Source organism: Scyliorhinus canicula, chromosome 3 (genome assembly GCF_902713615.1).
Source record: "Scyliorhinus canicula chromosome 3, sScyCan1.1, whole genome shotgun sequence".
NCBI classification, from domain to species: domain Eukaryota; kingdom Metazoa; phylum Chordata; class Chondrichthyes; order Carcharhiniformes; family Scyliorhinidae; genus Scyliorhinus; species Scyliorhinus canicula.
Window position 1 is genome coordinate 225704448 of NC_052148.1, and position 18343 is coordinate 225722790.

An 18343-nucleotide genomic window follows, 5' to 3' on the forward strand; every position below is an offset into this window, starting at 1 on the left:
TTATCCTGACCATCCAGGGGTCTCCAATGACCTGATAGACCCCCCTTGGGTGCTGTTCTACCTGGTCCATGTTTGTATGGGCCAGCACTGATCAGCGCCTAGCTGCAGCATCCTTGGGAAGGCCGAACAATCGAGGGAGATCCGACACTGGTAAGTCGTAAGTAGATTTACGACCTATTTCCATGAGCGTCATTTGGCACCGCCCATTTGAGGTGAGGTTCGAACTCCAACATCTCACGGGACTCCAGAGAATCTCCCGAGGCGCAAAACCCTGTCGGGAGGCTCGCTGGAAACCTCTCCCAGCATTCTCCGGCTGCGTTGTGCTCTCGCTTGAGGGCAATGCGGCCGGAGAAGCGCACCCCTTATCTCCAATAGCATAGTGTACTGTTTTGCAACTTTTAAATTCCTCACTTCCTCTCTCAACTCAAATGTCTATGTTCAGTAAATATTGGTGGATTAAAAATGATGACAACAAAGTAAAAGAAATGGGAAATAAGGTAATCAAAAGGAAGGGCCCTTACAAAGAACAAACAAAAGTACAGCACAGGAACAGGCCCTTCGGCCCTCCAGCCTGCGCCGACCATGCTGCCCGTCTCAACTAAAATCATCTACACTTCCGGGGTCCGTACCCCTCTATTCCCATCCTATTCATGTATTTGTCAAGATGCCCCTTCAACGTCAATTATTTTTTTCCAATTAAGGGGCAATTTAGCATGGCCAATCCAACTAGACATGGGGAGAATGTGCAGAGATGTGCAAACTCCCCACGGATAGTGACCCATCATTATTTAAAAAAGAAAGTACAATATGTTTTGATATATTTTAATCAATATCTTACCACTAAATCTCTTCATTGCATTCAGTTTTCTTCTGAATTCCATTCCGCCTCATCACAGAGCAGTACAGTACCGTGTTCTTGCTGGAAACACATTGAGAGATATACTTTTTTATCCGTAGCTCAAAGCTCGTCTTGTAAAATCTCCATTTTATTCACTTTGATTGTTGTAATAGATTGATTTTTTTCATATTAAAAATCAAATGTAAAGTATGAAATAAAGGGGAAAGCCTAAAATGAAAATAGAAAATTCTGGAAGTCTACAGGAAAAGACAGATTACCCAATTGGGTTTCGGTCTTCAGCAGGAATGGAGGGCCGTTAAGCATTTTTATTTTTGTTATTGCTGATTGAGCAGCATTTCTATTTGCTGTTTTTGCATTTTGGTCATTGTGAATTCACAAGAAAAATTACAACGTGAAAGATTTTAGCCAGGTAACGGATGCGTTAAATTAGAAACATATCAGTACATTCAGCAGTCTAACGATTGCATTATTTTCAGGGTTCTCCGCAGGAATAAAATCAACTCTATACATGAAGGTGCTTTTACTTCATTACAAAGGCTCGTAGAACTGTAAGTTTTACTGAACTGACTTAAAATAAATTACTATGTATTAATTTTAATGAAAGCTGAGCAATGGTTTAACTCTCTGAATATCTAAACTTCATGGCAAGATCTGGACATGTTTTGATAGTTTGCAGTAAAGATAGTAGGTAGTCTATTTTAAAGGCAAGGGAAAACCGCCTGTCTTGCTTTTCTTCAAACATTACTCCAGAACATTTAAAGTGATCTTAATAAAATCTATGACATTAGCTGCATTTTCATCGCATGGGCAACACGGTGGCACAGTGGCTAGCAGTGCTGCCTCGCAGCACCAGGGACTCCGCTTCAGTTCCAGCCTTCGTGGAGTTTGCACGTTCTCCTCGTGTCTGCGTGGGTTTTCTCCGGTGCTCCGGTTTCCTTCCACAGTCCAAAGATGCGCAGGTTAGATGGATTGGCCGTGATAAAATAGCCCTTAGTATCCAAAGATGTGCAGGTTAGATGGATTGGCCGTGATAAAATAGCCCTTAGTATCCAAAGATGTGCAGGTTAGATGGATTGGCCGTGATAAAATAGCCCTTAGTATCCAAAGATGTGCAGGTTAGATGGATTGGCCGTGATAAAATAGCCCTTAGTATCCAAAGATGTGCAGGTTAGATGGGGTTATGGGCTATGGGGGCGGAATAGGCCTAGGTAGGGTACTCTTTCAGAGGGCCGGTGTACACTCAATGGGCCAAATGCCCTCCTTCTGCACTTTAGGAATTCCATGAAAGCACTCCTGTAAGAAGTTAAAAAAGAAATGGGCAACTATCACCGAGCATCTGAAGATGTAATGTTGTGCCACATGAAATACTAATGGTGAAATTATAGTTTCAGGTGGTGGAAAGCACATGTCTGTTCTCCAGAAGATGCTACAAGTGCCGTGGTCCATTTTAATAGCCAAGTCTCAGTATCATAGATATGGCAAACTGCCTGAAACAGGAATCTAGAGACATCAGTCCAGATTCTGGTCAGTTGATACTGAGAAGCCTTTGGGCTCCCCAGCTTGTATTCAGGTGGAAGAAGAGGGTGTGGTGCAGGGTTTTGTATACATGGAAGAGGAGAGAACCCCGGATGGCAGTGGCCCAATTCTGTTTGTAATAATAATAATCTTTATTGTCACAAGTAGGCTTACATTAACACTGCAATGAAGTTACTGTGAAAAGCCCCTAGTCGCCACATTCCCAGCGCCTGTTCGGGTACAGAGGGGGAGAATTCAGAATGTCCAAATTACCTAACAGCACATCTTTGGGGACTTGTGAGAGGAAACCGGAGTACCCGGAGGAAACCCACACAGACACAGGGAGAACATGCAGATTCCACACAGATAGTGACCCAAGCCGGGTGATGTACCATCAATTGGACTCGAGTCGTGAAGAAGTTCCATATATCAGACTTTAATCAACTAGTTGTGTGCCCGACAGTCGACTTACAGAGAAAGGCCGACTGCCGGGTCCTACGGGTTCTTATACCCCGCCTCGTAGGCGGGACTACTTGCCTCTCGGCCAATGGGTGAGCAGTCACATGACTAGCCTCAACCAATCAGCAGAGAGGCACATGACCGACCTGAGCCAATGGGCAGCGAGTGCTCTGCACCAATGGCAGATAGGTACCGTAAGCCTCCTAGTTATACCACCACACCGGGAATCGAACCTGGGATCCTGGAGCTGTGAAGCAACAGTGCTAACCACCGTGCTATTGTGCCATCCACAGTAAGAGGATTTAAGCTTCACTGCAACACCTGCTGCCAACTGGAAAGAGACCAGGAATGGTTGCGCATGCAAATGGTGGGTAGGAGCTACGGCTTCTGAATGCCCTTGCAAGGATCCCTGAGCTCTGAATGCCCATGCAGATAAATGTGGGGCCTGCATATTATGGTGGGAAGTGAGGAGGAGGGAAATCCAACCCTTTCACAACCTCATTAGTGAACATATTGGACACATGCAGGGAGTTTCTACACAGTCTGACTAACTCAGTTGCTAGATAATGGGACTTGCAATCACAGGGTGTGCTGATTTTTTTCTGAAATATCATAAGACATTTTTCTTTTTCTTAAATTTTTAACTGGTTGCTGAGGAAAAGAATCTATTTGCCACACCCAGGCATCTTGTATTCATCACTGGAATAATTGTTTGAAAAACAGTATTGCTTTATTGAATAATTTGTAAACCTGTATCTTAAATAAAACTATCCACCATAAATAAATCTCCCAAATATTTGTCATACAGGAGAGAGCAGAGCTGCACTTTTCTCCCATTTTAAACAGTACCAGACTCTGAGAGACAGCACTGCATGTGCAGACAGTGTTCCCCCTCGCGTTGAAGCACAAATAAAGGCAGCACACTTCATTGCGATTTGGAAGAATGAGGATGTCCTAGAGCACGATGCCTTCTCTGAGAATGAGGTTAGGAGAGGGTGGTGACCCTTGAACTGTCAGCTGATCTGGAGGCAGGCTGCTGATCTTTCTGCTCTGAGATTGTGGCAGTCGTTCTCTGTCTGGACTACAATGGTCCAAGACCATGTGTGACTTTAGTTGTTGCTCTTTCTCATGCAATGTGAGCTCTCCTCCTGCAAATTTACTTTGTTACTTGCCCATCACAGTCATGCACGGCATCGATGTTGGTGGCAACCTAATTGTCCATCGTCATGCCGCAGGGATGACTCTTGCATATGGCTTTTAAATACTAGCAGTGCAGGAGTCAGTTCCGACTGACTCGTGTTCCTCCAAGGAGAGAGTAACATGGATCCAATAGCTAATGCTGCTTCCATGGGCATTGTTGCTGGCTGAGTGGGCACCCACTTCTCCAATTTCATCTGTAGTCATATTTTAAGACTGAAAGCTTCACATTATGCTCTGTACTCACATTGCCAGAATGCATTAAGTCACAGATCCTCTTTCGACACTGTGACCATTGTCCCACTCCATCACTGCTCACCACCTCCTGCTATCTCTATCCATGTCAGTTTGGTATTACAAGCCGGTCTTGTCCTTCTGTCCTGAGGTGACAGGACTTCCCACTGAGCCTGTGCCACTTGGAGGAGCACCTCCAGGGAGGCGTCAGAACCTAGGCACCACCCATGCTCCACCTTCTGCCACTTCACAATTTCTGCAGTTGCCAGGGCACGCACTCTGCTCTGTCCTGAACTTTTGGCTGCCTTGCCTTGCCTGAGCCATTATTTCCTCCCACCCGCGCCTACTAATGTACTGGCTTCCATGCCTGTTGACTGTTAATTGGACATCCCTACAATATTGCGCTCCCATTTCCCGCCCATACAGCCATACCACCCACTTTAGGTCCTGGTCTCAGGACTTGGTTGCTGTTTGTAGAGACCAATGCTGAATGGCGCTCGCCCGAGGTATCCGAGGTCAAGCAGATAGATCCCATGCCTTGCGTACCTCAGGAACCTGCATATTGAAGTGATTGCTAAAATCTGCGGGATTTACATCGCAATGTCTCACGAGATCGCATGAGGTCGTCTGACCATTGTAAGCCGGGCAGAACTTCGAAGATAGGAGCAGCCCATTCGGCCCTTCGAGTCTGCTCCGCCATTCGTCATGATCATGGCTGATCGTCAAACTCAATAGCCTAATCCTGCTTTCTCCCCATAACCCTTGATCCCATTCACCCCAAGTGTTATATCTAGCCACCTCTTGAATGTATTCAATGTCTTCGCCTCAACTACTTTCTGTGGTAATGAATTCCACAGGCTCACCACTCTTTGGGTGAAGAAATATCTCTTCATCTCTGTCCTAAATGGAATCCTCAGATTGTGACCATAAAATCGCGCCCTACACTTCATTGGCTGTAAATCACTTTGTCGTATCCTGTGGTTGTGAAAGGTGTTATATAAATGCGAGTTTTTACTTTTTTAATAGATGAGGGCTGCCACTTGCATCCACTTTGCTATTGATGAGTCCAGTCAGAATGAGTGAGCCCTCAGAGCTTCTACTTCCCACAGTCAGATATTTCAGCCTTGCAGTGCTCTCAGATCAACCAGAAGGATCCATCCATCAATGTCCAGTTAGTACGTGATCACTGGAAGGTTTGCACGCCTGCCTTTGCAAGGTATCCAAGAACCTGCCTAGATGCCTAATCCTGCGCCAGTCCAGCCTCTCACTGATATTCACCCCCCCCCCCCCCCCCCCCCCCCCCCCAAGCAGTGCCAGCGGATGGCTCCTTGGAGACAAGGGATCCTCTCTAAAGATGTAGCTGAAGACATTTGTGACAAGTTAATTCACCACTTTGCTCTCATACTCACATCTGTCCTCGGCTGGCTGCAGTGTTCCAGTGAAGCTCAACTGGAGCAGACTTGAGGAACAGCAACTCAACTTCCGATTAGACGCTTCACGCTTCACAACTTTCCGGACTCAACATTGGAGTCGGCAATTTCAGACCATGAAATGGTCACCATTTTGATTCTTTTTTCCCCTTGTGCTGGTCTGAATCCTGCTTTTTTAATATTTTTTTCTTTTGGACAAAGCTGTTGATTTGCACTCGCTCTGGGCAATTGCTTTTCATTTTAAGTATGTTCGAGGATTGGCTAATTGATAGAAGACCAGAGGGTGGGTTCCTCTGGCTACGCTCGCCCGATGATGTAGAATCCCGCCCGAGGTCAATGTCCATTGTCACTGTTTCGCCCGTGGTGTTCTTGTGGTGGGTAGGGCGGGAGAATCCAGCCCAGAGAGTTGGAATAAGAAAGGCATTTTCAGGGTGGCAACCTATAACTAGAGGAGTGCCACAGGGATCAGTGCTGGCATCACAATTATTTGCAATATATGTTAGTGACTTGGGTGAGGGTAGTGAATGTACCATTGCCAAGTTTGTGGGTGGCACAAAAATAGATGGGAAGGCAAAAGGTGAGGATGACACAGAGAGGTTAAGTGACTAAAAACTTGATAGATGGAATATAATGTCGGAAAATGTGAAGTTATGCATTTTGGTAGGAAGAATAAAGGAGCTGAATATTATTTAAATGGAGAAAGACAGCAGAAAGCAGCAGTACTGAGGGATTTGGGGGGCGTCCATGTACATAAATCACAGAAAGCTAGCAGGTAATAGGGAAGGCAAATGGAATGTTGCCGTTTATTTCAAAGAGAATGGAGTATGAAAATAGGGGGTTTCTAATATACTGGCATTGGAGGCAGTCCAGAGAAGCTTAATTTGATTGATCCTGGGTACGGAGGGATTTTCTTATAAGGAAAGGTTGAGTAGGTTGGGCCTGTGCTCATTGGAGTTTCGAATAAAGAGAGGCAACCTGATTGAGATATCTAGGATTCACAGGGAGCTTGACAGGGTAGATTCTGAGAGGTTGTTTCCTCTTGTGGGAGAGTCTAGGACCAGAGGGAATAATATCAAAGTAAGGGGTCGCCCATTGAAGACTGAGATGAGGAGGAATTTTTTCTCTTAGAGGGTAGTGAATCTGTGGAATTCTTTACCACAGAGAGCTGGAGAGGCTGAGTAATTAAGTATGCTGAAGGCTGAGATAGACAGATTTTAATTAGTAAAGGAATCAAGAGTTATGGGGATAAGGCAAGAAAGTGGCGTTGAGTTTTATCATATCAGATCAGTCATGATTTCACTGAATGGTGGAGCAGACTCAATGAGCCAAATGGCCTACTCCCGCTCCTACATCTTATGGCCTTATGGTCTTATTATCTGGATGTTATGATTGAGATCTTAGTGCCAAGTAATGCTTTTGGGTGAGTGATGGGTATGTGGGGTATTGAGCAGCATGAGAGGTTGGTGATGCGGTGGACAAGAGATGTCCTGTGAAGAAACATTCACTGACCTTTACCATTCACAAAAGTCATTAGACTTCTTGCTGCACTACTGCCAGATCCCCGAGGCCAGAAACCAGACATTGATCTCCCTAGCCTCCTGAAGCCTTCTTCTGAGTTGGTTCCTTAAGGTCTCTCCAGGAGCCCGTGTCTTACCTCTACCACTAATGTCTCCTGTTGTGCTGTATCCATAACCATGGAACCCTTTCTCTGCCCTGGTATTCCATTTCCATATTTTGAATTACGCTATATTACACATTGTAACTTTCCTTTAAGAGGAACAGACTGCCTTTAAGAACAGAAAGATGGCTGCACCATTTGCTGTTAGCTGTTCAGCCCTCTCCTGAATGCAGAGGTAGACAGCAGCACAGGAGACACTTGGCCGTACATTATGATCATGATTTTTAAAAATGGTAGCAGCAAATCTATATACTGCCCATCTCCATCAGAACCAGCACAGGCAGGATGACAATCACCACTCAGTGCCCGTAAACAAGAGAAGCCAACTTTTAGCCCTTGGATTTGAACCTTACCGAAGGAATATGCTGAAAATTGATGTAATGGTAGTCTCATTTAAATTTCTGACAAGTGAAGGTTGCAGTTGTGTCTACTGAAAAGCAACTGATATATATAAATGCTCTAGATTTCTTACTGACATGTATCATTATATCTTATTGGAACTGATATGCCTTTTCTGTCTATTTTTGCAGGGACCTATCTTTAAACAGGATTCAAGAATTGCCGCGCAATCTTTTTAAGCAACTCCGAGAACTCCTGCAATTGTAATTTCATTATTAACGATATTTGTGCACTAACCATTTCATGCCTCGCATGTTAAAATGCAGAACTATGGTATTTTTTTATTTATATTACTAAAAAAAGAAAAATAACTGCTTTGTACAATTTGTGTTTCCAGCTAGGAGTGAATTAATATTAAATGGAATGTTGATGATGCAAAGACTGCTAGCATACAATGGAAATCTGACAAACCAGTGAAAAGTAACGTAGGGTTGTAGACTAAGTTTATATACCAGCTTTATACCGCTGTCAGGCTTGGAATAACTGAGCTCAGCAAATACTATGCTCATCAGTACCAAATATTAACTAAGTTTATATGTTATGTTAGAGTGGAGACAATCAGCCTTGCTAACATTATATGGTCTAAGACATATTCAAATTATATTATACCTAAACATTATATCCAATGTATATTTATGAAGTTTCCAGGTGGTAATATTATAAATTTCACAAGGTTGCAGTTTTGCTGCAGTCAGTGTCAAACTTGAGAATGTCTCATCATAGCTGACTAATTTTGTATTGAACGGTTTGAAATATACAACACCTTTCTGCTTTATTCTTTCGTGGGATGTGAGCATTGCTGGCAAGACAATATTGCCCATCCCTAATTGCCGTTGAACTGGGTAGCTTGCTCGGCCATTTCAGAGGACAGTTAAAAGTCAACCGTATTGCTGTGGGTCTGGTGTCCATTCTCGCTGTAACCACTCCTATCAAAACGTTTTGTTGATTTAAAAACCTCTATTACGTCCGCCCTGCGTCTTCTATTTTCGAGAGAAAAGAGACTTTGCCTGTCAGTTCTTTCCTTTTCATTAAGTGCCCAATTCATTTTTTCCAATTAAGGGGCAATTTAGCGTGGACAATCCACCTACCCTGCACATCTTTGTGTTGTGGGGGCAAAACCCATGCAAACACGGGGAGAATGTGCAAACTCCACACGGACAGTGACCCAGAGTCGGGACCGAACCTGGGACCACAAGGCCGTGAGACAGCAGTGCTAACCACTGCTCCACCATGCTGCTTTTTGTCAGTTCTTTCCTGATGTGTATACTTTAATAAGGACACGGACAGTCCACACCGAAGAAAATAAAGAACTTTGATTTGTTTACAAACACACTGCATGCACTTCCCATCAGATCTCAGATCCCTATCGGGTCTCCCTCTCTCTCTGGGAGATGCCTTACTGGCTGATCTTTTATACAATGCTACATGGAGTATCCCCGCCCCTCAGTGGGGGAGCTCATACTCCGCAAGCCCAATGGCGAAGATAATCATTCCCACTCCGTAAGTCCCGTGTGGGATTGACATCTACCCAGGCATTTGTGGTATCATTCATATAAATTTAGACCAAACAGTGTGAGGATGGCAGATTTTCTTCCCTAATGTACGTGAGTGAAGCGGATGGGTTTTTAACAACAATTGATGATAGTTGTCATGGTCACCGTTAGTGAGATCAACTATCAATTCCAGATTTATTAACTGAATTAAAATTACACCAGTGGCTATTTAGGTAGCAATTTCTGACCCAATTTCTGTTTGGATGGTAATTGGGCACAAGGATCTGTGGGTTGGATGGCCTACTTCTGTGCTGTAAGTACTTTTTACTGATTTTTATAAATTACAAAATATCACCCCAGCCAGGTTTGCAATCTAACAAATATTCCTGTCAGCCACACCTATAGTGGTAGCAGCACCCGCATTAAAGAAGCAGGTGCTTTATTTTAATATTCATCAGGGGCATTTCCATCCTGCAATCCAGGTATATATGACATCTGGAATAAATTTAAGTGAGGATACAGAGTTAATAGATGGTAATAAACATCCTACAGATCATGGAAAGCACATTAATATAAAGGTAATGGCCGCGATTTAATGGCCGCGTTGTGATGAATGAGAGTGTGATGCGGCCGCTACATCGCGTGAGAGGCCAAAACCGAGAATCACGCTGGATGCCGATCGGTTTGCGATCTAACCGCCCGTTCCCGTGGCATGGTGAGAAATCAATAATCACCACTTAAGGTACGATTATTGGAACGACCCCGTATCCAACAGCATCCCGTGATCTAACCACCTCCCCAGCAAGTGGCCACATGGGCGCTGATTAGTGCACACATTTAAAAACGTGAAGCTGGCGGAATGGCTGCTGTGGGGACCCGGGGACATGAGTAGCCATCTTCACTTCCAGGCAATAAGCCTGGGGGCACTGGAATTGCTGCCTCGGTGCTCGGGGGGGGGGGGGGGGCTGTGTATGGGTGGGTGTCTCAGTGCCATGCCAGCTTCTGGATTGTGTGTACCCATTACGGGGGCAACCCCAGTCCCTGCCTGCCTGTCTGCCCCACCGACCACCCATAAGTGCCACTGACCGTGGAGGCCTCTGGCCGCGCAGCGGAAGGCTATTGCTAATATGGAATTGGCAATCATAACACGTCCCAAATAGATTCCTGTGGTAAGTGCGCTATGTAGCGTGTGGGAGTTAATGCCCAGCATCCCAATCAGATTATGATTCCTGGACATTGTGCCTGAGCACCTCGGGAAGCAACACCACAGACGCAATGGGCAGCATCCTAAGGGGCTGGGCCCCAGCACCGGGGGTATCTCCTCGACCAGTGAGGGGACCAGCACCTGGTACAGGTGCGGGTGTCTGGGGTACAGGGTGTGAGGTTCAGTGACCAGGGTTCGAGCGGGGACTTGTGTGGCGTCTCACAAACTACAGCCCACATGTGCATCCATGAGGTCACAGGTGCCCTGTTTGCCCGGGCAGCGAACTATATAAACTTTCACATGATCCAGGCTCAACAAGATGCCCGGGATTGTCAGCAGGTCACTGTCGAAGACACGGTGGTGATGATAACCTGCTAAGAGCTGAGCACTGATGCTCCTCAATCCAGGCCATAGCCTGACTCCTGCCTGTCTGGTGAGTGCTCACTCACACCCATCACCGCCACATGGTGTGTCTGAGTAGTGGGAGCGGAATCCCAGGTCCTCCATGCTCGGGGGGGGGGGGGCTGGATTAGGGGATTGGTGGTTGGCACGCATTACAGGAGAAAGGGCCAGAGGCAGCATGTTTCTTGGGTGCGACGTTCTTTAATGCTGGATTATATGTGTCCCCAAGTGCCCCTAGTCCCCGATGGTGCCAGCCCACCCTCCCAACCCCTCCACCACCTCTTTTCCCCTGCACCTCATCCTCCCCCCTTAACCCCCTACACCCTTCCCTCCATTGCTCTCTCAGTGATCCTTCGATTGTTTAGCCTTCCGTGCCCAAGGTGCACAGAGCTGGAGGTAGCCTGCTGCCTACCGGATTCCATGGCCTTCAATGCCCCTGGTGGGCTCCCTCTGGAGGCCCTGGGGCCCGAGGGCCCTGGCTCACTTGCCGCTGGCAAAAGCCCCGCCGTGCCACCTAGCTCCGGGTTGGCACCCAGCATCCCTCACAGTCGGTGCCCATAGAACCGTGGGGTTCACCTCGTGACAGAGAGTTAGCTGATTGAGCACCGGCTGCCACTGCATCGTCTGGCTCTGCCAGCCCTGGCAGCTCCCCATTGTCTGCAGCACGGTGTCAACTCCCTTGGTGATTGGGGCATGCTCTGGAGTGCCCGGGCAATGCAAATCTGTAACTGGGACACCTCCTCCAGCTCCTGGGACATGCTCTGGAGGGCCTCAGCAATGCACACATGGGACTGGGACACGTCCCCCAGTGACTGGTACATGCTGTTGAGGCGCTCAGCCATGGCCGTCTCTGACTGAGCCACACCTTGGACACCTCCACTCATGCTGCCGATGGATCCTCACCTCTCGTGATCCAACCTCTGTGTCGGTGACAGATCTGTCCTCGGCCATCCCGGCGACCTCCAGCGCCCGTTCCTCGCAGGAGGTGAGGACGTGAAGTCCCGTTCCTCACTGCCCATCTGGACCCTCTCCCATCTGTTGTGGGCCTACTGTGGGGCAGTACAGTAGCACAGTGGTTGGCACAGTTGCTTCACAGCTCCAGGGTGCCAGGTTCGATTCTGGCTCGGGTCACTGTCTGTGGGGAGTCTGCACATTCTCCCCATGTCTGCGTGGGTTTCCTCCGGGTGCTCCGGTTTCCTCCCACAGTCCAAAGATGTGCAGGTTAGGCGCATTGGCCATGATAAATTGCCTGTGGTGGCCAAAAAGGTTAGGTGGGGTTACTGGGTTATGGAGATAGGGTGGAGGTGTGGGCTTAGGTAGGGTGCTCTATCCAATGGCCAGTGCAGACTCGATGGGCCGAATGGCCTCCTTCTGCACTGTAAATTCTGTGATTCTATGATTCTATAACTTCTCCTACAGGGAAAAAGTGGGCGGCATCACACGCTTCGTTCAACGCAGGGTTGGGGGATGGGATGCGGGATGGGCGGTGGGGAGTATGGGGGGAGGGGGAGTATGGGGGATGGGAGTATGGGTGGGGGAGGGGGCATTTGTGGGGTTGGGGAATATGGCAGAGGGGTATTTGGGGAGAGGGCCAGCATGGACGGCACTGCTGGACATGGGTGGGCCAGGGTACTGTATGGTGATGGGTAGGGGTGGTGCCAGGCGCGTGGCTTTAGGGGGTTGCAGGCGGTGCCAGGGGGCCAGTGCCAACCTACCCGTTCAGCCCAGGGGATCTTCCTAAGGCACTGGGTGCCGGTAATCCTGGTGACGCTACCTGGTCGTTGCCACTTCTTCCCAGGCAGCACTGGCTGCCCTGTGGCTGGCCCTCCGAGCCCATCAGGGGAACAGGGCAACCCGTCTGGTCTGAACCGCATCCAACAATCTGGCCTGGCCGGCATCCCTGAATGGTGGGGCTGGTCTCCTTGGTGGGATGGCTGCGAGCTGAGAGGTTTGTTCTTCAGGATCGGTCTAAGTGCTGCTCCCCCTTATTAGCGGGGAGCTGGCGGGAGCAGTCCTGGCAAATCAGCGGGTGGGACCATCAATTGTGGTGTCAAGCCTATGGGGCCTCATTAGGTGGACCAATTAACGTTTGCTACCGGTAATGGCCGCGGTGGGCTGAGTATCAGGAGGCTCGCGGCAGTTCCCGCTTGCTACCACACTTAGGAACTTTTCCATTAAATTGCGCCCAATACTGTTGTCATTTCATAATCATTTTTGCTTTTTTACCAATAGCCTTTGGGTTCTATTGTAAGTTACTTGTATTATCCCCCATCAATACTTCTTGGCCAATCAATTCTCCAACATGCACCTTGCTACCCTGAGGTATCTGAAAATTACATAGGTTAACACGGTGAATACAGAAGAGAAAGAGGCCAGCCAGCCAGCCCACCCAGTCCATGCAAGTACTTGTGCTCCACTCGAGACTTCTCCCATCTTTCCTTCAATCTATGTTTGCAACCTTCCATTACCCTCTCCCTCATATACTTATCGAGCTTCCCCCTAAATGTGTCTGCACTGTTCGGTTCAAAGACTCCCTGTGGTAATGAGTTCTACATTCTTGCCACTCTTTGGCTGAAGAAGTTTCTTCTGAATTCCCTGTTGGATTTCTCAATGACTTCCGTACTGAAGGCCTCTAGTTATATTCAGCCACAAGAGGAAACATTCTCTCTGTATCCATCCATCAAAACCTTTCAGAAATTCAAAGACCTCTATCAGGTCCACCCTCAGTCTTCTTCTTACAGGAGAAAAGAGACTCACCCTGTCAATCCTTTCTTGATATCTATATGCATGCATTTCTGGTCTCATTCACATAAAACTTCTCCGCACCCTTTTGTAATGATGCATCTTTCAGAAGTGCAAATTAAAAGGATTTATTATTAAGAAAATACTCGCTCCCTGCATGTCTCCTGCCTATGAGGGGACTCCACCCTCTGGGGAGATTACCCACTCTCTATTCCAATTGGTCCCCCAAACCCATGTGACCTTACTCTGCTGTGTTGCCCGAAAGGGACAATCACCACATGTTTACCCCGTTAAATTCTTAATACAATCTTCAATAACTAAGTTACTCATCCTAAATTCTAACCAAACATGACACACATGAATTGGACAGTTATAAATTGAGTCTTTGAGGAGTTTTCCTGGACGGGAATTTCCAACCCACCCCGGGTTGGAGAATCGCCGCGCGAAACGCACCACACTGCCCCGATGCTGGGACGCAATTCTCCGCAGAGCGGAGAATCAGTGCCATCGGCGCCGGCGTGGTCGGTACAGTGCCGGTTGGGGTATGCACCAACTCCCCAGCAAGGGTCGGCGTGCCGATTCTCCGGCCCGAATGGGCTGAGCAGCTGTTAAAAAGAATCCGAGTCCCGCCGGCTCAGAGGATGTTAGAACGGCGCCGGCGGGAACTCGGCGTTGAAGGGTCCGCGGGCGGCCTGTGGGAGGGGGAGGGGGGTCCGCTTCTGTAGTGGCCTGACCCGCGGTCGGGGCCCACCAATCGGCGAGCCGGCCTCTCTGGCTGGGGGCCTCCTTTCCTCTGCGCCGGCTCCTGTAGCCCTGCGCCATTTGGCGTGGGGGCCGGCGCGGGAAGAAGGCCACTGCACATGCGCATGCTGGCACCGGCCCAACTGCGCATGCGCGGACCCCGCGGCACCAGATTCACGCCGGGATTGGCAGCTGGAGTGGCGTGGGCCACTCCAGCGCCGTGCTAGCCCCCTGTGTGCCGGAGAATGGGGTCCTGGAACGGGCACCAACGCTGGAGTAAAACACTGCCGTTTTTACGCCGGCCTCGACATTTAGCCGCCCGATGGGAGAATCCCGCCCCTCTGTTTCTTGCAGAGCGGCGTAATTCTGTCGTCTGATGCTTCTACAGAATCGACATTAACAGGACCTGTGAATAACCTGTTTGATGCAGGCAGTTCATTACTATTTCCTTCCACGGAGATCAGTTACTTCTATAACAGGTCAATCAGGTACTTTGATGCTTTGGTTCAAAAACATTTCTTGATGACAACACTGACTGGTGGAGCATCTCTCCACAACCTCAAGTGATCCACATGTTTCCGAACGATCCGTCCGCCAACGTCCACTTAGTACGACAGGAGTCCGGTCACAGAGACAATAATTCTGGGGATCTAACTTCATCCACTACTGAAGTTTCATATTATGACAACATGTCATATTATGTACTTAATTCGGAATGCTCCTGTTCACTAGCCGCGTGTTCCTCGATGGCGCGCCCTCGCCGTCAGCGGGATTTTTCATTCCCACCACCTGCCAATGGGATTTCCCATTGTGGCCACCCCACGCCGCCAGGAAACCCACACTCGTGGGTGCACTGCCAGTGTAACGGAGAATCCTGCCCATGGTTTTATAATTGTTGCAGGGTGGATGGCTCATTGATGAGATCTTGAGACTTATGTTTTTAAACATTAACACTTATTGGTATGCTTCAACTGTGTACAGTTCCAGATATGGTCTTGCATGGAACTCTTTCACACAGGCTTGCTGCTTACAGAGTTCTGTCCTCGACTGTTCTCTGGCCATTTTCCCAGATACATCACTCTGGCCGGTGTCACTCTCCAGTCTCACATTCACCCTTGCTCTGCCGAGCACCTTACATTTTTTTTTTATAAATGTTTTTATTCAGTTTTCGTATTTTATATTGAACAAATTACAAATTGTTAGGAGAGAGAAACAAAAAAAAAACAAACAAAAACAAACACGCAAAAATTAACATACATATTTACAGGTAAGCATCTTCGTAGTAGTAACTGCGCCCCCCCCCCCCCCCCTCAACATGTTTATTTAGCTTGGTTTTGGGCCTTAGCTAGCCATCGAACCCCCGTAACGAACCTGTAGCCCCCCCCCCCCTCCCGCTACCTTCCCCCGACTATTCTTCCTCTTGTACATTGGCCACAAATAGGTCCCGGAACAGTTGCATGAATGGCTCCCACGTTCTGTGGAAGCCGTCGTCCGACCCTCGGATGGCAAATTTGATTTTCTCCATTTGGAGAGATTCCGAGAGGTCGGACAGCCAGTCCGCAGCTCTGGGCGGTGCTGCTGACCGCCAGCCAAACAGGATTCTACGGCGGGCGATCAGGGAGGCAAAGGCAAGGGCATCCGCCCTCCTCCCCAGGAATAGATCTGGCTGTTCTGAAACCCCGAAGACCGCCACTATCGGGCATGGCTCCACCCTCACTCCCACCACTTTGGACATTACCTCGAAGAAGGCTGTCCAGTACTCCACGAGTCTGGGGCAAGACCAGAACATGTGGGCGTGGTTGGCCGGGCCTCTTTGGCACCGTTCACATCTGTCTTCCACCTCCGGGAAGAACCTACTCATACGGGTTCTTGTTAAGTGGGCTCTATGTACCACTTTTAGTTGCGTCAGGCTGAGCCTTGCGCACGTGGAGGTGGAGTTGACCCTATGCAGTGCTTCGCTCCAGAGTCCCCACCCGATCTCCATCCCCAGGTCGTCCTCCCATTTCCTCCTTGTTGCGTCCAGTACGGTGTCGTCCCTATCTACCAGTCGGTCATACATGTCACTACAGTTCCCTTTCTCTAGGATACTTGCGTCCAGTAGGTCTTCCAGTAGTGTCTGTCGTGGCGGTTGTGGGTACGTCCTTGTCTCCTTTCGTAGGAAGTTTTTGAGCTGCAGGTCCGAGCACCTTACATTATAATGCATGCATGCACATACCATCACGATACAACAAAGTCTTACGTCTTGACAGTTCTTTCACAATCTTGATCTGTCACTTGTGCAGGAATGGTCGTGTCACTCTGTTTGTTGTACTTAGGTTGTGTGATGAAGTTTCTTATTTTTCTAGCCTTTCAATTCAGTATCATTTCATCGACTATTTTATCATATTGACCATTTCAGCAATCTTGGGCGGGATCTCCGACCCCCAGCTGGGTCGGAAAATCGCCGGTGGGGGGGGGGGGGGGGGGGGGGGAGACAGCGTGAATCCCGCCCCGACGCTGGATGCCGAATTCTCCGGTGCGGGGTTTTGGTGGGGGCGGGAATCGCGCCGGTAGGCGGCCGCTAGCAGCGGCCCCCCTGGCAAGTCTCCAGCTTGCGATGGGCCAATCAGCCACCCGTTTTCGGCCGGTCCCGCCGGTGTAAATCTGCAGGCGCGGGGGGATAGGGCCCGGGGGGTACCCCCACGGTGGCCTGGCCCGCGATCGGGGCCAACCAATCCCGGGACGCCAGCACACACTGGCGCTCCCGCGCATGCGCCAACTCGCGCCAACCGGTGAAGGCCCTTTGGCACCGCCTGGCTAGGTCCCTTCCCCACCAGCCGGCGTGGCGCAAACCACTCCGGGGCTGGCCTAGCCCCTGAAAGTGCGGAGGATTCTGCACCTTTGGGCGGCCCGACACCGTAGTGGTCCACGCCACTCCTCGGCACTGGTACAGCCCGCCCCGCCGGGTAGGGGAGAATCCCGCCCCTTGTTCTGGCACATAATCTCAGTTTCTTTCTCTGACTGAATTGCTAATTCTGCTGTCAACATCATAGTTTTTATCTCTTCAGTTAGTTTCTCATTGCGAAACTTCCTTTCTCCTGATTCAATTCGCAGGGTCACACGGTGGTGTAGTAGTTAGCATTGCTACCTCATAGCGCCAAGGACCCAGGTTCAATCCCAGCCCCAAGTCACTGTCTGTATGAAGTTTGCACATTCTCCCCATGTCTGCGTAGGTCTCACCCCTGATGTGTTGGGTACTCTGGACCTGTGAAGACTGCGTTTACCCTAGCAGTAACATAGACAGGCTACCAACACTTGTAGAAGTACAACTCTATTTTATTTAACTATGAGCTGTTAAACATACTTGCGCTGTGGGTCGACACTTTGTTAGATTGACTGAAGACCTATGCCTAACCTGACCAGCATATACTGCTAGCACATGGTGGATGTTTGTGCTACTGGCTGTGGGCTCTGTCTGTCTCAGAGGCTGCATCCCGAATCCCCGGGAAAACTAGTGCCCTCTGGCTTTATAGTGACCGTGCCCTAACTGGTGTTTGGCTGCTGTGTTGTGTGTGTTGATTGGTCTTGCAGTGTGTGTCTCTGCACCATCATATACTGATGTGTATATTATGAAATCCCCCCCCTTTTTTTAAAAATGTGTGTAAATACTGTAGTAATAAATAATGTAGTATGTGAATGTTCCTGACTATGTGGGGCATATTTACAGGACTATATACAGAAACTCTAATATATTTACATAGGAAGGTGTCTAGTCCATATAGACAGTATGTAACACAAAGCATAACTAGAATAACAGTATGTACAAACCAGTGAGTTAATAAAACAGGGTAACGAAACAATCAGTTCATGGGTTCAAAGAGTCCATGAATTTAGGCAGTTCATAAATTCAGTCTCTGAGGTGGATGACGAATTCTGGTTGACTGCCTCAGGGGTGGGTCAGATGCCGCCTGTTCTGGAACGGGCGGGACTGTGTCAGTCTCAGAGGGTGGC

At 48.6% G+C, this 18343-nt stretch overlaps 1 protein-coding gene across 1 annotated transcript in view; it reads left to right on the forward strand.

Annotated features, from left to right (window-relative positions):
* Window positions 1–18343, forward strand: part of rxfp1 (relaxin family peptide receptor 1) — a 223844-nt gene that overhangs the window by 148821 nt on the left and 56680 nt on the right. Inside the window, exons 12-13 of the mRNA XM_038792304.1 lie at window positions 1336–1407; window positions 7903–7974. Of these exons, the coding sequence (XP_038648232.1) occupies window positions 1336–1407; window positions 7903–7974 (144 nt within the window). The remainder of the gene's footprint in view (window positions 1–1335; window positions 1408–7902; window positions 7975–18343) is intronic.